This window comes from Oratosquilla oratoria, chromosome 35 (assembly GCF_046742065.1).
Source record: "Oratosquilla oratoria isolate Oo_2021 chromosome 35, ASM4674206v1, whole genome shotgun sequence".
Lineage (NCBI taxonomy): Eukaryota > Metazoa > Arthropoda > Malacostraca > Stomatopoda > Squillidae > Oratosquilla > Oratosquilla oratoria.
In genome coordinates this window covers 28,661,353-28,686,428 of record NC_134811.1, presented here as the reverse complement: position 1 = coordinate 28,686,428, position 25,076 = coordinate 28,661,353, and the positions used below count along the sequence as shown (strand labels likewise).

The following is a 25,076-nucleotide window of genomic DNA, read 5'->3' as shown; positions in this document are numbered from 1 at the left end:
GCAGTTTCGAAAATCTAAAACTTAGCCAAACATGAACGTTCAAAATCTTTCCATATATTCAGAATTGTGTACCCTCTGGGATGCTCGTTTATCATGGGCGAGGGGGGGGGGCGTCAGTCTACAGTATTCTGTATTCATCCCGATCCGTTACACTGTAGTTGTACAACACATGTGGAGAGGTAAGAGTAGTATGTTACCATTGGCACTAGATTGGGATGATTTACGTATCGATGGCGAGGCTGTGAATTCGCATATGAATATTGTGTAATTATTGTATTGCCTGTAATAGGGATATCAACCTTTGCAATTTTGTTATAACTATTTTAACCTACAATTATTACAGCGTTGTGTTTCATGATGTCAAAATAACGTTGGGTAACGTTACGTTAGATTAGCCATTAGGTCCTGCCGAATGTTGGCTGAACTTTCCCAAACATTCATTAATTAATTATGACTGTTGGACTAGGCGGTGCTGGACAAATACGACTTTATGATTATCATTATGGTCTGCGAATTACCCACTATGATCATGATGTCTGTTATGTAGTCTAGACTCTGGCTAAAATTAATCAGTCTAACATTGTTTTGACGAACCAAGAAAAGTATTCAATCATAATAAAGAGGCATCACTAATATTAGCCCACAATTGGGAGATTGCACCATCCAAAAGTTGCCTTATAATTGGGGGATTGCACCACCAAAGATTGCCTCATAATTGAGACACCAGTCGAAATTGCTTGACAAAGTGGAATCTCACAACATTGGAAATAGCAGTCCTGTGTAAAATCACAGTGGAAATGTCCTTGTTATATGAGACTGGCAAATTTGTTTTATCTCCAGAAATGAGAGATTATTTCCATGGTTTACCAATATCTTCCTAGTATCTTATCAGTACCCCCTTAGTGCTTTTGTTGTTGAGGTAGTCTGCCTAGGATCAGGGCAGTAAGCCTTTGGTGGCTCATGTGGTGCCCCCCCCCCCCATTTGCTTTATTAACAGATCAATTTTGGCTGTAAATCCATTCACTGTATTTGCCCCAACTGCCTTTCTTGGCAGATTGTTCCACTCGTTGACAATTCTATATGAAAAAGTACTTATTTCAAGTCGTGGTCATTGTTTAAAGATTTTCAGTGGATGTCCTCTATTTGTTCCCTGATCCTTGATGATGAGAAAGTCCTCGTCCCTCAAACCCTCCAGTCCCTTCATTATTTTAAATACTTCAATAAGGTCGCCTCTTACTCTCCTTGTTTCTAGTGTCACAAGCCCAGTTTTAAGTCTCCTTTGTAGGGATCATCCTTAATACTGTGTGCCATTCTTTCAATGTTGTCAATATCTTTTTGCATATAAGGTCTCCATGCTTGATGACAGTACTCTAAATGGGGTCTTACCAGGGATTTATACAAATTTACTATGTTGTCTTTGCTCTTATACTCTATTGTTCTTCTGATGTTTCCCATTACCTGGTTGGCCTTTGAAACCACTTCAGCTACATGGGCACTTGAACTGAGCGATGTACTTATTTTCACCCCCAAATCTCTCTCCGGTTCTACATTCATAATTTCTTGCTCCCTTAGTTTGTATGTTTGAGTGATGTTTCTATGGCCAATATGAAGACACTTGCACTTTTCCAATTAAATAACCTTTGCTAGGCCTCTGACCAATTATACATTCTGCTCAAGTCATCCTATAAGCATTTGGCATCTTCCTGCATCATTACTTTATTAAAATGTTTCGTATCATCAGCAAACTTGAGGATGCGAGAAACAATATTATCATCTATGTCATTTTATAAATATAGTGAACAATAGAGGCCACAATACTGATCCCTGGGGTACACCACTTAACCTCCATTCTGATTTGTGTCTCCCTATGGCAGCCCTCTCTTCCCTTTGCTTTAGCCGGTCACTAATCCATTCTTGTATGCTCACTTCAGTCCCATGTCTTAATCTTCCTTAACAGCCTCTGGTGTGGAACCTTATCAAAGGCCTTAGAGAAGCCCAGGTAGATGATGTCCATGGCATAGCCTGAATTTATGTGCACAGCTGTTAGTTAAACAAGAACTACAACTATACTAATGGCATATACTTTAAAAGTTGTGGAATTGGTGATATTGCTGTCACTTTGATGGTAATACAGAAATCACAATCTAACACAACTACCTAGCATAGCCTAATTTTGAAAAACTATATGGTGACATTGTTATTGCAGTGATCATAATACTCAAGTCTTAAAGTATGGCTATCTTTTCATCCATGGGATTTAGGATCTTTAAGCCTATAAATGGCAGGATTTCTCTTGATTGAGTGAAATCTGGTGTTGTTCAGAAAACATGAAGGGGATCCCCACCATCTGTTAATTAATTTAGGTACTGTGACTTTGTATTCTCACACATAAGTGAATTTCCTTTCAAATTAAAATCTCCAATTGGGATTGCATCATCACTTTCATTATTCACCTTCTTGAAGTGAAAGGATTAGACAATTTCTTGATATTCAATTTGTAACAAGACTTCATTGTGGATATTGATTGATTGATCTGTAGTTTATGGTGCCACAACCCTCATCTTGTAGAACCTTTCATGACTTCTCTTGTATCATTCTTTCCAAATTCAATTCAGGTTTTGCTTCAGCTTAAGGCATCACTCAATATCATACTATTCACCATTATATTGTTTTTCAATACAATAATTACTCCACCTCATATTTTGTTTTGCACATCTTCAGAGTTTGCATCAATCATCATGAATTGGTAGCATAGTCTCAAGTTAGGGGAAATCAACACTGACTACTGCTCTCCCATTAAAGGGGTACTATGGGGCAAGTGCAGTCCTGTGATAAAGCACATGCCTGTTTGCACAACAATACTGTTAAGATACATAAAAGGTCCACAAACCATTAGTGGTGGTGTGGTACCAACCCCACAGTGGGATGGGAGACAGTTGGAACATTGGTCCCATAGGAAAGGGCAGGCTTCATGAAGAAGCTTCCTGTCCAGCACCATGTAACCATATAATGGACAGATGCCCTGTATTATTTTATAAGGAAAAGGTAGTAATGTACAGTAATGTATCTGATTGATCCATGTTTTATTTATTTTTCCACAGGAAAAAAATATATAAAGGAGCCTAGGCTACTGAGAGAACAGCATGAGTTTCTATATGTATTGTACCAGCCTTTTGGTGGCAGCAGTTGTGCTATTTGCTTTGTGGAGGAGGAGGAATTCACAAAGGTATGTATAGTTTTTATTCTTTGACATTACTGAGGTTTAGAAATTGTGGGACCATTGACAGGTGCAACCAATGATCCTGCAAGATGAGCATCATACAGAATCAACTGTGCCACCTTTCTTCAAAACCTGTCAACATCCTCACTACTACATGAAGGTCCAGTTTGAAGAGGCTGATGTGGTCTCCAAACTAGGCCCAATATCTCTCCTCTCTATGAACTTTGACCCTTATTTTTTCTACATTGTCACTTAAAGAAAGATGATATTAGGTAACTGCTCCCCTTCTGACACTACAAGTGAAAGAAATGGTTTCACACTAATATAGCTGACAATAGGATAAAGGATTTGGAGAATGGAATCCATACATTGTGGTCTTCACTTTATATTTTTGTTTCATTTATTATTATTACTTTTTTCCAGTGCTACTTCTTGTTTATAATTGAGACAAATTAAAAAGGAATGTGCTGGGAAGATGCTAGCTTACTATGAAGTGCAATTTTTATATTTTAGGAAAAACTGGGAGAAGCTAGAATGGAGCAAAGTGGGAGAGGTCTCTCATTTGTGGCTTTACCCAATCAAGTCATGCAGAGGAGTTCCATTAACAACAGCAGAGGCCTTACATAATGGTTTGAAAGAAAAAGGCTTTTGTGACAGGTATTAAATTCTAATTCTGTGCATACACATTTGGAATGAATTGTGCTTTGTTTGAGATTTAAAAACTTCTGTGTTGTGATTTTTCTCAGTTTGAAATAATGCCCAAAGAACAAAATTTGATCATGGCTGGTAACAGTCTGAAAGTTTGGAAGGGAGGTGAGGAGGAGAGTAGGAGTGGACAAAGATGGTTGATAGAGCTGATGAAAGATTATTGGGATGGTTTGGACTCGTGGAAAGGAGTGATGAAATATTAATAAAAGAGGTGTGGAAGGCAGAGGTGGAGGGAGTGAACTTGAGAGGACAACCAAGGATGAGATGAGATGGATGGGGTGAAAGGGGCATTGAGCAAGAGGGGAATGTCTGTTGAGCAAGGAAGGTAGGAAGCAGGAAAAAGGGATGAATGGAGAATGTGTATGGATGATACCATTATGCAAGGAGGGGAGGGATAGAGGGTAGGGGCTGCTTGTGTGTGAATGATATTTTGTTGCAGCCTGGATGGAGGGGGGTAGGGGTTGCCGATTAAGTGAAGTGGCCTTGCTGTGGATGTACTGTGTCTTACTGCAATGTGTTTGACCCAGGGCAGTTGGTGGATGCAGGGATGACACATCATCCATGAGGAGCTGAGATGGGAGAGTGGGAGTGAAATGAGTGGGAATAGGTATGTGCCTCTGACCCCCACACATTTCAATCCCACCAATTCTACTCTTATCCACTGCCCTTTCCTCCCTCTTATCTTAGCTCCTCATGGATGACTAGTCATCCCTGTATCCTGCCCACTGTCTTGGGTCAGAAGTAATGAAGCAAGACACAGCACATCCACAGCAAGGCTGCTTCACTTAATCAGCAACCCCCATCTCTGTCCTCTTGTGCAGAAAAAAAGACGAGGAGAAATCCCATAGGGTTGCATCAAATATCATTCTTCCCCTCCCCCCTCCATCCCATCCTTACATCATAGTATCATCTATTCACAGCCATTTTTCATTCTTCTGTTTAGATAATATACTTTCTGAAATGTGTATTAACTTTAAATTTCACTGGTAACCTGAGGATTACCCGTGCCAAATAGAAAATCTCAAAATATATTCGATATGTTGTTCTCTTTTGATGTGTGGAAATCCACTAATGCTTTTGTACTTTAAAAATGTCTGAATTTTTGTAGGTCATTAATGATCAGCACAGAAAGTGGCACAATGGTCACTGGGAGACAGATTGGGAAGACTGTAATCATCACTCCAGTGATTGAAGAAAGAGGAGTACTCCAGTTGGAAATGGAGGGAATGGAACCATTGCGGCTAGATCTGCAGCAGGTGGAGGAGGAGAACATAATAAGGAATTCAAAGTAGGTCCTTGTGTACCCAGTCATTCAATTGTCATGATTTTTACAGACTGTAAACTTAGGTCTACAACTGCTTTTAAGACCTTAAACATTTCCTTAGATTCTTCTGGGAAATGTCTTATTGCTGTCGTAACTGGATCAAGAAAGGGAGATTGTATTTTGTTGCCAATAACCAGTACTGAATCTTTAGAGACTGTATCATGCCAAAGAGGTGCAGTTATAGAAGTGGTAAAGGTGACATATAAGGAGGGTAGCAAGAAAAAGTCATCATTCTTTTATTAACAGAGACAAGTCTATATACATACAAAAATGTGTGACTGTTACTGTTTACTTTATGATGCAGTTGAACTTGTTTTGGCCTTGTGTGAAGTTAGCATATCACCTAACCCATGTGTCTCTTTGCCCAAGCTGTAAGAAATGGTTTCAAAATTATATATATATATATATATATATATATATATATATATATATATATATATATATATATATATATATATATATATATATATATACACACACATATATTTACCCCATCTGGGGTATTGGCTGCATGTTATTGTGGCTAAGTAGCATGCAGCTGATACTTTAGGGTCTATATGGGGCACCCCTATGGACCAGAGCCACACATCATTTTGTCTGTGATAGAGGAAATCTCTGTTCATAGAGAAATGATGATACTTTATTATACTGCAACTGTCCCTCCATTATGCTGTCCCCCCACCCCTTGTTACTGTCCTGTACCATTTCTCTGAATATTCATTTCCTTTTTTGCCTAACCCTGTGGTGGGGGAAAAGAATACTGCCACCAAGTCTTCCCACTTGAGTCATATAAGGCGACAAAAAATGGGTCAGGAATTGGAATAGGCATCCTTCTCCCTGTAGCCCCAAAGGGGACATTCCTAAAAAGAGTAAAGGCATAAGAGGGTCTAGGAGTTTTCCAATTAGTACCCCAAGGTTTGGGTCTTTTAATGTGCATGGATGTGGTACAGATGAGAGTAAAAGGAAAGAGATAGACAGTATGTTTGTGAGAAGAAAGATGGATGTGTTGGCATTGAGTGAAACTAAGTTGAGAGGGAGGGGCAAGTGTGAGTTTGGGAGTGTAGTTGGGAGGTTCTCAGGAGTGAAGAGAGGATGAGGGAGAGGAGGGGTGGCTATACCAATAAGTGAAGAGATAGATAAGTGTGTAGTGGAGTGGAAGGTTTCTTCAGGTTCAACTGGGAAGGGAGATACGGTTAGGTTAGGTTAGTGCATATGGGCCTGGTAGTGATAAGAGTGTAGAGGAAAGGGAGGCTTTTTGGATGGATTTAAATGAGTGCATAGGGGGATTAGGGAAAAGTGTCAATGTGTTGCTTAATGCTAGGATAAGAAATGAACCAATAGATGGAGTGTTTGGGAAATGTGGAGTTCCAGGTAAAAATCATAGTGGAGAGTTGATGATGTAGATGTTTCTAGAAAGGGAGTTGATGATAGCAAATACAATGTTTAGGAAGAGAGTCAAGCATAAGTACACATGGGAGAGGGTGGTGGATGGAAGGGTGGTAGATAGTGTGTTAATGGACTATATAGTGGTAACCAGGAGTATAGTAAGAAGAGTTAAGGATGTACATGTTCTAAGGGGAGAGAGTGGAAGAATATCAGATCATTTTTTGGTGGAAGGTAAATTGAGAATGGATGATAGATGGAGAAAGAGGAAAAGGACAGAAGTTATGGAGGTGCTTAGAGTGAACTGCTTAAATGACAAAGAAAAGGAGAAGGAGTACAAGAAGAAGCGGAGAGAGGAGTGGAAAGGAGTGAAGGATAGAGCAGAAGTAGGAGTGGAGGAGGAATGCAGATGGTTCAAGGAGGGAGTCACAAGGTGTGCAAAGATGGTGTGTGGAACAAGGAGGCAAGGGAGGAAATAGAAGGAAAGGTAGTGAGTGGTGGAATGAGAAAGCAAAGAAGGTTGTAGAAGAGAAGAAGCGAATTTTCACAGATTGGTTCCAAAATAGGATGAGAGAATCATATGAGAGGTATGAAGAAAAGAGAGAAGAAGTAAAGCATAAGATAAAGGAGGCAAAGAGGAGAGCAGATGTGATATGGGGTAAGAGTGTGACAGAAAATTTTTAGAGTAATAAAAAAATCTTTTGGAAAGAAATTAAGAGAGGAAGAGGAGGCAAATCAAGTAGAGAAGAAAAGATAAAAGTTGCAGATGGAGAGATGATAATGGAAGAGAAGGCAGTAAGAGGAAGAAGGGAATTGCTAAATGTGAAGGAGGATAGGGAGGGAAAGGTAGTTGCAGTGGGAAGCGCTAAGAAAATGACTGTGATGAGTGAGGAAAATGAAAAAAAAATAAGGAAAGATGAAGTGAAGGCAGTTGTTAAGATGATGAGAGCAGGTAAGGCACCTGGGTTGGATGGATGTCATGCAGAATGTCTGAAAAAAAAAGAAGAGGTACAATGATAGTGTACTGGCTGGTGAGGTTATTTAATGTTTGTTTAAGAAAAGGTAGAGTGCTGGAGGAGTGCCTGTATAGTTCCACTTTACAAGGAAAAACGGGACAAGTGTGAATGTAATAGTTTCAGAGGGATCAGTTTGTTAAGTGTAGTTGGGAAGGCTCATGGGAGGGTTTTGATTGAGAGGATTAGAAGAGGAACAGAGGGAGTAATTGGTGAGTCACAGTGTGGGTTTAGGACAGGTAGGGGTTGCATAGATCAAATATTTGTGGTAAGACAGATATGTGAGAAAGTTGTAGAAAAAGGTAAGTATATATTTTGGGCTTTAATGGTTCTGGAAAAGGCTTATGACAGGGTAGACAGTTAGGCACTGTGGGAAGTATTGCAGATATATGGGATAGGAGGAAAGCTTTTAAGAGCAGTCAAGAGTTTTTATGAGAGTAGTAGAGCTTGTGTCAGGATTAGAAATGGAGAGAGAGTGAGTGGTTTGAGGTAAAGGTGGGACTTTGTCAGGGATGTGTTATGCCACCTTGGCTGTTCAATTTATACATGGATGGGGTGGCGCAAGAGGTGAATTCAAGGGTAGTGGGTCAGGGATTAGAGATGGTTAAAGAAAATGGAGAAAAGTGGGAGATAAGCCAGCTGTTGTTTCCTGATGACACTGCACTTGTATCAGAATCAGAGGAGGGATTGAGTAAGTTCATGACAGAGTTAGGGAAGGTGTGCAAAAGAAGTAAGTTGAAGATAAATGGGGGGTAAAAGTAAGGTGATTAGATGTACAAGGGGAGAAAGTGGCACCAGACTGGAAGTGAGTGTTAAGGGAAAGAGACTGGAAGAAGTGGATAGTTTTAGATAGTTGGGTGCAAATGTGGAGGGAAAGGGAAGAGTAGAGGTGGAGGTAGAATGTAGATCAAGAGAAGTGAGTAAATGCCATGGTGGATTAAAAAGTGTAATGAGAAAAGACATTTGGGAATGGATGCTAAGAGGAGATTGTGTGAAGGAGTGATTGTACTGATAGCACTGTATGGGGCAGAAACATGGAACATAAGAGATGAGGTGCCTGAGAAGTATGATAGGGGTTACTAGGCTGGATAGAGGGAGAAATGAGGAGGTGAGGAGGAGAACGGTGGTGGAAAGGGAGTTGGGAGATAAGGTTGATTTAAGAGTATTGGGATGGTTTGGACACATGGAAAGAATGAGTTAAGAAAGATTATTATAAGAGGTGTGGAAGGCAGAGGTGGAAGGAGTGAACATGAGGGGTTGACCTAGGATGAGATGGATGGATGGGGTAAAAGGGGCATTGGGAAAGAGGGTAAAGTTTGTTGAGGAAGGACGGAAGAGGAGAGAATGGGGGATGGAGAGGGGGGTTGCCAATTTAATGAGACGGCCTTGCTGTGGATGTGCTGTGTCTTGTGACACTGCTTCTGACCCAGGGCAGTAGGCAAGATGCAGGAATGACCCGTCATTCAGGAGGAGCCAAGATAAGAGGGAGGGAAGGGGGTGGATGGGAATGGAGTACATTGGGGATGGAATGGGTGGGAGTGGCTTTTATGCCTTTGTTTTTTGGCCACCTCCCTTGTAAGGGGGAAAAAGCATTTGGTATGTGTATTTACCTAGTTGTATTACATGGAAAGGGAGCTATACTCATAGTGACCCATCTTTGTATCTTTCAGCATCAAGTTTTTTCTTAAATTCTTGAATTGTGTTTGCACACACTGTTGCCTTATCTAAATTATTCCAAGTATCCACCACTCTGTATATAGTGTATATATGTATTTACCTAGTTGTATTTACCTAGTTGTATATTACGGGAAGGGGAGCTATGCTCGTGGGGTCCCGTCTTCATTTCTCATTTTATCTAAACTATTTTTAAATTCATGTATTGTTTTTGCACACACCACTTTCTCATCTAACTTGTTCCAACTGTCTATTACTCTGTGTGGAAAGCTGTTCTTTTTCAAATCTCTTCTATAGCTGTCTTTTTTTATTTTCTTTCCGTGTCCTCTTGTATTTCTGTCATCCCATTTTATCAGATTCTCTCTATCAGTAATTTCTATGCCTTTCATGAATCTGTAAATAGCTATCAAATCTCCTCTCTCTCTTCTTTGCTCTAGTGTCTGTAGTCCAAGTTTTTGTAGTCTCTCTTCATATGATAGTTTTGAGAGTGTTGGTGCCAGTTTTGTAATTGCTCTTTGTATTCTTTCAAGTTTTTTTATACATTTTTTTGTACTTGGTGACCATATTGTTGCTGCATATTCTAATCTTGGTCTTATCAGGGTGATTAGGATTTTCCTCACCATTTCTTCATCCAGGTATGTAAATGCCACTTTGATTGTTCTTATTAAATTATAAGTTTCTCCAAAAATCTTATTTATATGTTTCTCAGGTGATATATTATTCATAACAATGACTCCCAGGTCCTTCTCATTTTCTACTTTTTTTATTCCTTCTTCTCCCAAATTATATGATCCTGTTATTCTGTTTTTGCTTTTTCCAAACTCCATTATACTACACTTTTTTGTATTGAACTCCATCTCCCACTTCCTACTTGTACTTTATTTAGATCTCTCTGTAGTGATTCACAATCTTCTTCAGTTTTCACTCTTTTCAGTAGTTTTGCATCATCTGCAAAGAAGCTCATATAGCTTTCAATTCCTTCATCCATATCATTAATATATATAGCAAACATTATTGGGGCCAGAACTGTTCCCTGCGGGACACCGCTTATTACTTCATTCCATTTTGAGTGCTGATCTCTTATCACTACTCTCATTTTTCTTTCTTGCAAAAAGTCTTCCATCCAATTTAGCAATTTACCTTGTATTCCTCCTTCATATTCTAATTTCTTAAGCAACTTCTTATGTGGTACTTTGTCAAAAGCTTTTTTTAGGTCTAGAAATGCACAATCAGCCCATCCATCTCTTTCTTGTATTATATCTATTAGCCTTGAATAGAAACATATTAAAATGGTGACGCATGATCGTCCTTGTCTGAATCCAAATTGCCTTGGATTTAGTACGTTGTTTTTTTCCAAGTATTTTACCCATCTATTTTTGATAATTCTTTCACAAATTTTTGCTATTGTACTTGTTAGAGAGACTGGTCTATAGTTGGTAGGTTCCTCTTTATTTCCTCCTTTATATATAGGTACTATATTTGCTTTTTTCCAATCTTCTGGAACTTTTCCTTCTTTTAAGGAACTGCTTATTATGCTATGTATTTTGTCTGCCAGTTCATTTCTGCATTCTTTCAGAATCCAGTTTGCTATTTCATCTGGTCCATGTGATTTTCTGACATCAAGATTACTCAATTGTATCAATATTTCATTCTTTGATACTTCTATTTTTTCTATAGGGGGGACTTTCTCTTTCCATTCAATCTCTTCAGGTTGTATGTTCTCCCTTGTAAACACTGATTTAAAATGTTTGTTCATAATTTCCGCCATTTCCATTTCCTCAGTGTATTCAACTCCCCCTTGTCTTAATTTCTCCAAGTCCTGTTTGTTTTTCAGTTTATTGTTTACAAATCTGTAGAATAGTTTTGGTTGATCTTTACATTTTTCTATGACGTCTTTTTCATATTTTCTCTTTTCCTCTCTGCATGTTTGTACATATTCATTTCTATAACTGGTATATATTTTCCATTTTTCAGGTTTTCTGTCTTTTTTCCATCTGGTCCAGGCTTTGTCTCTTTTATCTTTTAACTCTCTACAACTTTTGTTGCACCAGCATTTTACATATTCTTTTTCTTGTTTTTGTCTTGGGACATACTTTTCCACTCCTTTTTTGTAAATTTTTGTCAAAATATTCCATTTCTTTTCCACTGATGTTTCTTCTTTGTATATTTCTTCCCAGTTTTCTTGTTGAAAGAATTCTCTTATTTTATCAAAGTTTGTTTTTTCATACATCATTCTTCCTTTTCTATATTGTTAATTTCTTTTGATATATTTTTCTTCATTAAGTTCCAGTTCAATCAATATGTGGTCACTTTTACCTATTGGTGTTTTATATTCAATCTTGTCCACTATTCTAGGTTCAGATGTAATTAATAAGTCTAGTCTCGATGGTTCTTCTTCATTTCTATACCTAGTGTTCTCCTGTATCCATTGTGTCATTGTGTGGTCAATAATCATCTCAAGTAGAGCGTTTCCCCATGAGTCATCTCCACCCTTTACTGTCATTTCTTCCCAGCAGATTTCTTTGCAATTAAAGTCGCCCATCATAACTATTCTTCCTCCATCTTCCATTATTTTATTTAATGTTATCTTTGTGTCCTCTAACATACTTTTATGTTCACTCTCCTCCCATGAGGCTGTTTTTGGAGGCACATAATTTATCACAAATTTTCTGCTCTTCTTATCTCTGTCTTCCACTTCTATCATAATCATCTCTACTGTATTCTTTCCATATATGACACCTTTCACGTTTATATCCTTCTTAGTCAGGAACATAACTCCACCCCCTTGCTTCTTCTCTCTGTTTCTAATCCAATAATTGTATGCATCATGTCCTACACTGTTGGGTGGTAGTGGGCCTTTTAATTTTGTTTCTACAATTCCCATTATGTCTGGTTCTTTTTCTTTCAAATAATCATTCAGCTCATTCAATCCTGTTATTAATCCATCTATATTTGTGCAAGACACTCTTAGTTTTCTGCCACTTCCATTGTGTTCTCTGTTTCCCTTATGTTTTTCTTTTGTATGTCGAACTTCCTTAGTTTCATGTTCACTACTCTCCAATAGAATCTCTCTTTCTCTGACTCTGTTCTGTTCTCGTTTTTTGCCTTAGCTTCCAGTCTTTTCTGCTTTTCTTCCTCTCTTTCCTCTTTATTCATTTCCCTTTTTATCCATATCTTTTTGTATTGTTCACTTCTTGCTAGTTTCCCTGTTTTGGATAAGATATTCTCTGCCGTTGTTTGTGACTTGAATTTAATCTTAATTGGTCTGGTCTTGTCTGTGCTATACTTTCCGAGTCTAAATTTCTTTTCGATTTGTTTCATAATTCCTGGTTCATCTTCCTGAACTGATTCTAGTAATTGGCTTACTTTTTCATTTTCCTCTTTGATTCTTGTGGTTCTATCTGGGTTATGTTTCTCTTCCATTCCTAATATAATTATACATTTCTTTTTGTCTGCTAAGTCTCTTACTATATTCTCCTTCTGTCTCATCACTTTAATAACTGAGTTTTCAGTTTGTTCATTCATTTGCTGTCTGATTATGTCTGTGAATGCAACCTTGCTATTTTCTTGAATTTTTTTCCAACCCTCCTTGTTCTCCATATTATTCTCCTTTAAGACTTTATTCTCATCTTTTACTTCTTTTAACTGTTGTTTTAATTCTTCAATTTCCTTAGTTAAGTTTTTGTTCGCCCTCTCTAGTTCTTCCAATTTTTCAATTCTTCGTATTATACTGTCAACATTACCGAACCTACGCTCCAAGTCCTCGTTCATCTTATCGACCTTCTCTTCTAGTCTTGTCAGTCGGGGGTGGGGGGGGGGGGGTTGTGTCCCCCCCACCCTCTTTAAATCCCTTGAAAATATTCTCATCACTTTCTACTGTATTGCTCCTATCTATACCTCTAATCTTCACATTCCTATTAGACATGTCGTCATCATCCAGCTCGTCTTGCGGTCGTTTGTCCACCTTTCGGCGGCCCGTCAGGGCCAATTCCTCCACCTCCTCATTACCTTCCATTTCCCCAGTAATCCCTCCCCCTCTCCTCTTTCCTTACTTTCCCACTACCCCACGAGCAATTTCCCCCCACCCTGCAAATACAAAAAGGCACTTCTCTTTGCGTTGGGATCCACAATCTGCACTTTTCTTCAGAACGTTCTTCAAGCCGTCCGTTCGTTGAAAGTGTGTGTGTGTGTGTGTGTGTGTATATAGATATAGATATATATATATATATATATATATATATTATATATATTATATATAATATTAAAGCTGTAATTCTAATGTGCAAGTAGTAGGATATTGAAATTATCATTAACTGAATAGAACTGCAAGAATAAAGGTTCACTACATGTTGGTGAATTTTTATTACAATAGCCCAAGATAAGCAAGTGCTTTCACTGAAATATAATTGGCTAAATAATTGCCTCCCCTATCTCTAGCATGTGATGCAGTTCTTAGTGATCATGTGAAATGCATCAAGTTAGTGTCATTTTTAAGCAGAATTTTTCTAAGAATAGTTGGCACCTTAGTAGCTACACTGTCACAGTAATGTTTTTTGTCATCAACAGAGAGATTCCTTGCTTGGATCATTTAAAGCATGAAGGGAAAACTTGAAAGCATATGGCATACATTAGAGGGTCATTTGATGAATATGAAAATATATGGTATATGGACTGTAGGGAAAGGCATCTTGTATTATAGTCTGGTAAATTTTGATATGGCCATGTGTTGCATATCTTAAAATATTTGAACCAGTGTTGGAATTGTTTTGTTTACTAATGCCATGATTATTTTCTTTTCTTTCAAAGGGTATGGGGTCAGACTGTGGTAGGATTTGATTGTGGTAAAGAGGCATCAAAGTGGATTTCACAAGCACTGAAGGAGGAGGAAAGTGGACTGTTTCTTCTGTACAGTAGCTCTCTGTCAGTCCAGAGGTTTACGAAGCCATCAAGTATCTATCCATTGTTAAAGATTGATGATGTTGTAAGTTAATATATATATATATATATATATATATATATATATATATACTTTTTCATAGCTGCATTTCCAGTCTTATTGTGAACTTACTCCCATCACTTCATTATATGAAAACCCTTCCCCCCCCCCCTCATCATCTAAAATTTACAGAGCAGACAAGAAGAAATCCCATTGGGTTCTGTCATTTCCTTGTTCATTCATGGTCACTCTACACTGGCACCTATCTCTTGCCCTCTTCCTGTGTGACATTCCTTTTGCACCTACCACCTACACCACACAAAAGGTCCACACAAAAGAACACACACTCGTATCACTAAACAAACCCTTGAAAACTGACCACCAAATTCAATACTTCCACAGAAAAAAAAAAACTCACACACCTGATAAGAACCATACTAGCATACCTACATCAGGATGCCATCCAGCATTTAAATAATACTAACACAGAATAGGCCTGGTCACAGATTCAGTTTGTGAAACTTGAGGCAACTCTTTTTATTATGAATCGGTGTTAATGTGATATGCAAAATTGTGAATATTAACATTAAGTTTATTTTTAAGTAAAGACTTATGATACATGTTGCATTTTGCAGGGAAAGTATGCTGACTTGTGTGCTTTCCTGCTGATGACAGATGGATCTCTGGAAGATTTGAATAGCAAGCTCGAGGACCCTGTAACTTTTCAGTGGTTCCGTCCAAATATAGTTTTGAAAGGAGTTCCAGCATTTGAGGAAGATAAGTGGAAATACATCAAAATCAATGATGCCATCTTCAGGAATTGCAAACCATGTGACAGGTAACGACCTATTTGTAATTATCTGTATCCTAAGACCAGTACTGGGCACCTGTATGAAGTAATACCAGATGGGAACAACCTCTGCCTAGTGCCTGTCGCTTAAGCTTTGGACCAGGGACTCTGTGGACCAAACTAATGATGTGTGTTTGTATACTTAATGTGTACATATATACAGTTGAGAGAAGTAGTCTTGACCAGTGGTGTGGATTCTACTATAGGAGTTTAATTTTGGATGCCGAATGTTGTAAATCGTTTGCTACACCATGTATAATTTAGAGGAAGAAGTATTTTCAAGTATAGAAGAAAATATGTAACCCACAGAACAAAATTTAGTTGCATAGTGTAAGCCATGGGATGGTTCAGAACTTTTCGAGTAGACTGTACATGTACAAAAGGGACTTTTCTGATTATAAGTGTATTATAGTAGTAGTAATTTATCACCTGAAGGGATATTCTTCTTGTTTGCCTCATAAATCAGTTGAGGAAGAGGGTTGCTTTGTGATGAAGTGGAGAGTTAACAGGCATAGTTTGTTAGGGCCCTGCTGTAGTAGTGCTGTGCATCATTGCACTGCCCTTGATTTGAGATCTGGTAGTATACAAGGATGACCCTTCATCCATAAGATGCTGAGATGGGAAGGATGTTAAATTGGTTTTAACATTTATGATGTGGGGGTGTGCTTTGACTTGGCCATCCCTACTGTAAGAGGGAGAGTGCCATTGGTGTGTAGTTTGGGTCATAATAAAAGGCCAAGTATCCCCTAGTATAGAAGGGGTTAGGTTTTTTAGTGTGGATAATTAATATGTAATTCTCTGTTTCTACAGAGATTTTCTAAGATCATATTCTTTCACACGCAGGTGTGTGTTTACAACTGTAGACCCAGATATTGGAGAGCGACGTCCACAGAATGAACCCTTGGCTACACTGAAGAAGTAAGTATCTTGTTAGTGGATGTAAAAGTCTTTGCTGATGTTTTAGTTATTTGTTGTGAGTGACCTTTGGCTTCAGCATCTGTAGGAAAGAAGCTTGACATTCACTTTTTTGTTGATTTTCATCATTGGGTCTCTTGTGATGACTCATATCACCCTTGGGGAAGGCTTTGGTTAGGTACAGAGCTGTCTCATGAGTAGAGTACACTGTTGAACTTTGAGTGGGGAAAACTAAGTACAAAAGTAAGTTCATGGCATTACATCCCATCACCAAAGCAGTACATACATACATATACCAAAAACTTTTCCCCCCTTACAAGTGAAGTATCCAAAAGTCAAAGGCATAAACCCACTCCCACCTATTTCATCCCCATGTATCATTCACCACCCTTCCCTCCCTATTTTCTTGGCTCCTGGATGTCTGGTCATCCCTGCATCTCGTCCATTGACCTGGATCATAAGCAATGTAGCAAGACAAAGCACATCCATTGGAAGGCAGCTTCAATCAATTGGCAACCCCCCTCTCCATCCCCTCATACAGAAAAGAGAAGACTGGGAAAATCCCATTAGGCTGCATCAATTTATTTTTCACACATTTTTCAACTCTTGTGGGCGGGGAGTTGGAGGTGTGTGTGCGTGTAAGGTCACAGTATTACCCATAGATCGGTCATACGAGCTCTGAGCTCTCGTCCGGGAGGGAAATAGTTGCCATTCATGAGTCCAGCATGTGATCCAAAGACCAGTGTGAATACATACTTCCTCACCCCCCGTCCCCCACCCACTCCCTTTCATGCATCACAGCATCATCTATCCAACCATTCTCCACTCACCCTTATCTTCTGTCATCTGACATTCCCCTCTTTCCCAATGTCTCTTTTACCCCATCCGTCCATCTCATCCTTAGTCACACCTCATGTTCACTCCTTCCACCTCTGCCTTCCACACCTCTTTTACTAATCTTTCTTCACTCTTTCTTTCCATATTTCCAAACCATCTCAATACTCTTTCATCAACCCTATCTCCCAACTCCCTTTCCACCCCCGTTCTCCTCTCATTTCTCACTATATCCAGCCAAGTAACCTCTATCATACTTCTCAGACACCTTATCTCAAACACATTCAAACTCCTCCTCTCTTATTCTCTTATGTTCCATGATTCTGCCCTATACAGTACTGTTGGCACAACTAATGGACAAAATATGTAACATAATAAGTTGCTCACTTAAAGAAGGAAAAATACCAAAAGACTGGAAAAATGCTAACATTGTACCAATATATAAAGGAGGAAACAAGGAAGAACCAACTAACTATAGACCAGTCTCACTAACAAGCACTATAGCCAAAATTTGTGAGAAAATTATCAAGAATAGATGGGTAAAACACCAGAGAAAATAATATAATAAACCCAAGACAATTTGGGTTCAGACAGGGAAGATCATGTACCACAAACTTAATGTTTTTACTCAAGAAAGCTTGCTGGCTGAGTGGGTTAGGGCGTTGTTACTTGCGGCGAAGGTCGAGGTGAGGGCTGTTCAAATCCTGCCACCAGTGAAGTTGAACCAAGGGCATGGTTCATTAAATTCCACACTACAAAGCCCGAAGAAAATGGAGAAAAGTGGGAGGTGAGCCAGCTGTTGTTTGCGGACGACACTGCGCTTGTGGCAGGATCGGAGGAGGGATTGAGGAAGTTGGTGACAGAGTTTGGGAGAGTGTGTGATAGAAGAAAGCTGAAGATAAATGTGGGTAAAAGTAAGGTGATGAGATGTACAAGGGGTGAAAGTGACAGTAATCTGGAAGTGAGCATTAAGGGAGAGCAACTGGAGGAAGTGGATAGTTTTAGATATTTGGGTGCAAATGTGGCAAGAAAAGGTGGAGTAAAGGTGAAGGTAGAATGTAGATTGAGAGAAGCGAGTAAATGCCTTGGTGGATTAAAAAGTGTAATGAGGAATAGAAATTTGGGAATGGATGCTAAGAGGAGACTGTATGAAGGAGTGATTGTGCCAACAGCACTGTATGGAGCAGAAACATGGAACATAAGAGAGGAAGAGAGAAGGAGCTTGAATGTGTTTGAGATGAAGTGTCTGAGAAGTATGATGGGGGTTACTAGGCTAGATAGAGTGAGAAATGAGGAGGTGAGGAGGAGAACAGGGGTGGAAAGGGAGCTGGGAGATAGGGTTGATGAAAGAGTATTAGGATGGTTTGGACACATGGAATGAATGAGTGAAGAAAGACTAGTAAAGGAGGTATGGAAGGCAGATGTGGAGGGAGTGAACATGAGGGGACATCCTAGGATGAGATGGATGGATGGGGTGAGGGGGGCTTTGGGGAAGAGGGGAATGTCTGTTGAGGAAGGACGGGAGAGGACAGAAGACAGGGGTGAATGGAGAATGGTTGTATATGGAAGATGTTGTGATGCATGAGTTGGAATGGACGGGGGGATGGGGGATGAGGTAGTGTGTGTGAGCAAAATTCTGACACAGCCCGAAGGGATTTCTCCCCGTCCTCTCCTTTATATGGGGGGGTCGCCAATTTGATGAAGCGGCCTTGCTGTGGATGTGCTGTGTCTTGCGACACTGCTTCTGACCCAGGGCAGTGGACAGGGTGCAGGGATGACCCGTAATCTAGGAGGTGCTAAGATGGGAGGGAGGGTGGAGGGTTGTGGAGTGTTTTCGGAGATGGAATGGGTGGGAATGATTTTATACCTTTTCTTTTTTGGCTACCTCCCTAGTAAAGGGGAAAAAGCCTTGGTATATGTATGTATGTACAAAGCCCTTTGTGAGGGGCACTGTCCTAGCCTCCTGATGGGGGGGAGTGTGTGACATTAAACCATATCACCCAAGATTAATAGATATAGTGCAAGAAAGGGATGGATGGGCTGATTGTGCTTTCTTGGACTTATAAAAAGCTTTCGACAAGGTACCACATAAAAGATTATTAAGGAAACTGGAACATATAGGAGGGATACAAGGCATCCTGCTAAAATGGATGGAGGAGTTCCCGAACGGTAAAAAGATGAGAGCAGTACTCGGAGAAAATTTTCAAGTTGGAAGGAGGTGATAAGTGGAGTTCTACAAGGATCTGTATTGGCTCCAATGTTTGCTATCTATGTGAATGACATGGGTTGATGAGGTGGAATGTTACATGAGCTTCTTTGCAGATGACGCTAGATTGTTAAGGAAAGTAAAAACCAAAATGGATTGCAAGTCACTACAGGAAGACCTGAATAAGGTTTGGAAGTGGAGTCAGAAATGGGAAGTGGACTTCAATATTAAGAAGTGTAGCATAATAGAGTTTGGAAAAAGTAAAAATAGAATATCGGGACAATATAAAATTGGAACTAAGGAGGTAAAGAAAGTGTGATCTGAAAAAGATCTGGGAGTAATTATCTCAAACGACTTGTCCTCTGATAAACAAATAAATAAAATTGTCGGAGAATCCTATAACTTGCTAAAGTCAATAAAAGTGGCATTTACATATCTGGACGAAGAAATGATTAAAAAAATATCAGTCACTGATAATGCCTAGACTAGAATATGTGGCAACATTGTGGTCACCCAGTACCAAAAAGAATACAAAGAAAATCAAAAGAATCCAGAGAGCAGCCACAAAAATGGCTCCTGCACTTTCAAACTTGTCATATGAGGAGAGACTAGCTAAATTAGAGTTGCCGACTCTGGAGCAAAGAAGAGAGGCAACCTACTGAGCATCTATAGAATCATGAATACTCGATAGAGAGGACTCGTTAAATTGGGACAAGAGAAACACAAGAGGACATGGAATTAAACTCAAAAAACAGTTATAGAAGAGATCTGAAGAAGAACAGTTTTCCACATAGAGTGGTGGACTCTTGGAACAAACTGTATGAAAAAATAGTGTGTGCAAAACCATTCATGAATTTAAGAGCAAACTAGACACTGCAAAATACAAAGGTGGGACACCATGAGTGCTCCCCTTCCTGTAAAATACAACTTAGTATCTTAGCATCTGTTTCCAAATGTCTATTTCTCATTACACTTTTTAATCCACCAAGGCATTTACTCACTTCTCTCGGTCTACATTCTACCTCCACCTCTACTCTTCCCTTTCCTGCCACATTTGTACTCAAGTATCTAAAACTTTCCACTTCCTCCAGTCTCTCTGCCTTAATCCTCACATCCATGCTTCCACTTTCTTCCCTTGTAAATCTCATCACCTTACTTTTACCCACATTTATCTTCAACTTCCTTGTTTTGCAAACCTTCCCAAACTCCATCACTAACTTCTGTAATCCCTCCTCTGATCCTGTCACAAGTGCAATGTCGTCAGCAAACAACAATTGGCTTATCTCCCACTTTTCTCCATTTTCTTTGACCATCTCCAATCCTTGACCCATTACCCTTCCATTTACCTCTTGCACCACCCCATCCATGTATAAATTGAACAGCCAAGGTGACATAACACATCCCTGATGAAGTCCCACCTTTACCTCAAACCACTCACTCTCTCTCCATTTCTGATTCTAACATAGGCTTTATTACTCTCGTAAAAACTCTTGACTGGTCTTAGCAGCTTTCCTCATATCCTTTATATCTGCAATACCTCATACAGTGCCTTCCTGTCTACCCTGTCACCCTTTTCCAAATCCACGATGGCCCAAAAAACATCTTTTCCTTTTCCTAAAGCTTTCTCACATATCTCTCTTAACATAAAAATCTGATCCACATAACCCCTACCTGTCCTAAACCCACAATGTTGCTCACCAATCTCCCTCTGTTCCTCTCCTAATCCTCTCAATCAAAGCCCTCCTGTAAGCCTTCCCAACTACACTCAACAAACTGATCCCTTTGAAACTACTATACTCACACTTGTCCCCCTTTCCCTTATAAAGTGGAACAGGATAGTACATACTCAAAGGTTTTGCTGTAGATTATACTTACCCTGGATGTGAATAGCATTCTCTGCTAACCTACATGCATGGCATTACCTTTTTTTTTTTTTTTTTTTTTTTTTTTACACTAAGTGGTCAGAGGTAACTTGGGGATTGTTATTGTTGGATATGGTTATGGGCTTGCAGCAAGAGAAACTCTTTGAAATGAAGGAAATAGTTTCAGATATTTTTGGTTTCAGTTGGTGGTACTTGCTTGCTTCAGGAAACTTGAGTAGCTTCTTGTATTGTCAAGGAGACTTATGGGAGCATTGTTGGTTGTTTTTTCAGGCGTTTTTACAATATCGATATTTTTACTTGTGTGTTTGGATTTCATGAAATTAATTTTCAGTAATGTTGGCTTCTACCCTATCTTGATTTTCATTTGCATCGTGCAGACATTGAAAATGCAAATTTTTAACTTGACTTGAAATAATGCTTAATGCATCTGTTTTTACATACAGAAGTTGCTTTCTAATATAGTGTTTTTCATTTATTACAGGTTCAGATGTTCTGAGAGTATTGGAATTGCATCAAAAAGTAAAGTAGATCCAATGTTTGGAGTCAATCTTGGATTGGAATGCCCTGGAAGTATATCTGTTGGTGATGCTGTGTATGCTTCCTATCAAATGTAAGGTGTGTTATTACTGTTAATGAGAAGTTATTTCAATTCCTTTCCTACTCGGGTGTAGATTTTTTTTTTTATTTGGTCTTACATCATTACTTCTGACCCAGGCAATGGGGCATGAATCAGAGAAAACACTTCATCCTCAAGGAGCCGAGATAAGGGAAAACAAATGGATGTGGGATAGGGGAAGGGTGGCTGCATGCCTTGGCTGGCTCTGTCTGTATACCAGGAGCTTCTTCCCCCTTGTAAGGGAGGTAGTGTCTAAGGCACACACCCACTCCCACCCATTTCACTCCCATCCACCACCGTTGCTTCACTCTTGTCTTAGCCCCTTGTGGATGAAGGGTCATCCCTTGTCTACTGCCCACTCCCTGGGTCAAAAGCAATGCAGCAAGATACAGCACATCCACAGTAGGGCCACTTCACTTACTTGGTGACCACCCCCTTCACCATCCCCTCAGACAGAAAATAGAGAAGACAGGGAGAAATCCTTTAGGGCTGCATCAAAATATCCTTATACAACCAATCTCCACTTGCCCCTATCCCCTTTCTTGCTCAGTAGACATTCCCCTCTTGCTTAAATCCTTTTTCACTCCATCCATTTTATCCTTGGTCATCCCCATGATTGGCTACCTCCCTTGTGAGGTGGAAGAGGCCTATCTCTTGTCCCACTGTATTGCTTTTGACCTCAGGAGTTTGATGGGGACCATGAAAGACTATTTATTCACAAGGTATTGAGGTTAGAGGGGCATCAAATGGGTATTAGCAGTTCATTGGTAATAACCCGTTTTTCTATCTTTGAGGATAATATCGCACTGAAAGGATAGTCATTTAGGGAATAAGAGAGATTTATGGGTAGCAGAATGAAGGGTGGGTGGTTGCTATCTTATGAAGTGGCGAATATGTGCAATTGATCACACATACCCCAAACCCCCACGCCCATTTTAAGTCTGTGATCCTAAAAGAATAGTGCTTGACTGGTCTGTAGGAAGGTCACCGAAGTTCCTAAAATATTGACTGTTTGAAAGTTGTACTGCCAATACTCCATATAGGGGGCTGTTTGTATGTAATTGGTGGGTAGTTTGATTGCCGTCCCCCCTTCACCTACCCTTACAAAGGAAAAAGTCCTTACAGTATGTATGTATATAATGTTGACTTGACCTTCCCCCTTATAAGGGGGGAAGGGTATATGTATGTGCATGATTATAGTTATTGTATATATTGATTGTAATATATAGACATTGTATACAGGCACTTGTATCTATAGTTTTTAACTGTAAGAAATTGACATAGTTTCTCTAAACTGTTGTTTGAATTAGAAACTTCTTTTACAGGCTAAAATATGCTACAGACCGCATCCTGCTTGAAGTGATAATGTACTTTTGAGTATATCTAAATAGAACCGTGTATCCAGTTTAATGTATATTTACATACATATATCAAAGGTTTTTTCCCCCTTACAAGGGAGGTAGCCAAAAAGAAAAAGGCATAATAACCATTCCTACTCATTCCATCGAATACACTCCACCCTTTTTCCCCCTCCCCCCTCCATCCTCCCTCTTATCTTGGCACCTCCTGGATGATGGGTCATCCCTGCATCTTGTCCACTGCCCTGGGTCAGAGGCAGTGTCGCAAGACACAGCACAGCAAGGCTGCTTCATTAAATTGGTGACCCCCCTCTCCGATTTACAGATAATTAAATTTAGTGTAATGATAAAAATGATGAAAAAGGAAAATAATGGATGCTGGAGTTTATTAATTTGTATTTTGCACAATATATGTTAATGAAGAGCATTGTATCCAATTTTTTGTAAGTTTACAGATGATATAGTTCTATCTAGTCCAAAATGTTCATGGAGACTCGTTCTTAACAAGAAATGGCTAATAAACTTTAGCTGATATACAGTGCAGAATAATCCAAAACCACAAAATTTTTGGGACCAAAGATTGTACAATGCAATCCCATGAGGAGCCATACATTCACCAGTATTATTCAGCCTTTCCATAGGTGACCCACCCAAACCTGATTCAGAGCATAACACCAGAATGCAGATGACTACTGAATAACTGCTAGGAACAACCAAACATGTTTTGACAAGCTAGAACAATGAATTAGAATAAAATAGAATGAAGGTCTCCAGTATAAGTGGGAAAATGCCTTTTTATTGTATAGATGGATAGATATTCTATCAATCCATTGCCCTTGGTCTTGTGCAGAAGACCTGTAATAGATATTCTATATTGCAGGAAGTAGTGTTCCATATTTTGTGAAGAATTTTTCATTCGTTTTAACATAAGTGTAATGATTTTCAGGGAGAACATCGTTGGTTTAGGGTTTCAAATAAATTAACCAAACAATTACCTTTGGTGTTTGCATTACATTACTTTCAATAAGCTGTTTTGGAAATCATTGATAATGGAACACAAAGGACCACATATACTGACATTATATGGCAATATTTTGTTAAACAAGTACAGTTTTGTAATTTCCATGGGAATAGTAAAGGGACATGGTCTCAAAATATATTTCTATATCAATCCTGTCTTGTTTTTTATCCACCATTGGTGTAGTATGGAGTGAAATATCTTTTATTCTATCATAGGAAGGAAGTAAATGGCAGTGTTCCTTGCATGCCTAAGTGCAGTCCTGGGACAAAATTCTCAGTGTCCCCCACCCCACCCACACACACACTGTCATGGACTAGCCTTTGTATTTGAGTTGATGTATCAACTATCGGCTGTGATTTGAACAGTTCTTTCAATCCAATAGGCAGTGTGATTATTTTGCCTTTCAATGGGTTTCCTATCTTCACTTTAAAAAAAAAAAAAAAAAAAAAGATGATGTGACATCTATAAGCCTATTCCATCCCTATTTGCTTGGTTTCACACAATCCTTCTACTTCTTTATTTGTGTGTGAAGAAGGCTTACAAATTTTCAATCATTACCTATCTAAACTAATGGGAGAACATGAACACACATGTGAGGACACTACTTCATAGCATCATTTTGTTTACATGCCCTCTGATCTCTGAGGGAAGAAGGCCTCAATTTGATACTCCCATTGTCTGCTCAGCAAGGCTCCTGCAACTAGGGCAATTATATAAGGTGCAGACAATTTATATAAAATCTTATTTTCTAATTTAAGATAACCCATTAATTGGTTGAATCCCATATCACTGGTCATCCCATTTAGGATGACGAGCATTATGGCTTTGCTAGAATGTAGCTTGTGGCACCATTATTCGCGTCCCCTTTGTGTTGGTGACACGTCATGAAGCATGACAACACAATTGCCACTTCCCACATCCACCACCCTTTACTACCTATGATCCTATTTTGTGTAATGTAATTATAGGATACCGGTATACATGATAAAAGATGCATTTGTTGTGTGTGCTGTATACTTAAGTGAAAGAGTTTTCATTATATATATATATATATATATATATATATATATATATATATATATATATATATATATATATACACATACACATACACACACACATACATACCAAGGGC

The 25,076-nt window shown here is 39.1% G+C and overlaps 1 protein-coding gene across 4 annotated transcripts; it reads left to right on the top strand.

Moving 5' to 3' along the window:
- LOC143018621 (mitochondrial amidoxime reducing component 2-like) lies at window positions 1-24,085 on the top strand. 4 transcript variants are annotated; one of them, XM_076174148.1, is made up of 9 exons: window positions 1-179; window positions 3,102-3,226; window positions 3,734-3,877; window positions 5,037-5,216; window positions 14,129-14,303; window positions 14,894-15,096; window positions 15,952-16,026; window positions 21,428-21,556; window positions 22,888-24,085. In XM_076174148.1, exons 2-9 carry the CDS (start codon window positions 3,144-3,146, stop codon window positions 22,937-22,939), a joined length of 1,041 nt encoding a protein of 346 aa, XP_076030263.1. In that variant the 5' UTR covers window positions 1-179; window positions 3,102-3,143; the 3' UTR covers window positions 22,940-24,085. The 4 variants fall into 4 exon arrangements, with proteins under 4 accessions (XP_076030263.1, XP_076030264.1, XP_076030262.1 ...); XM_076174149.1 differs by lacking the exon at window positions 1-179 and adding an exon at window positions 183-264; XM_076174147.1 differs by lacking the exon at window positions 1-179 and adding an exon at window positions 1,130-2,363.
- The last annotated feature ends 991 nt before the right edge of the window (window positions 24,086-25,076 follow it).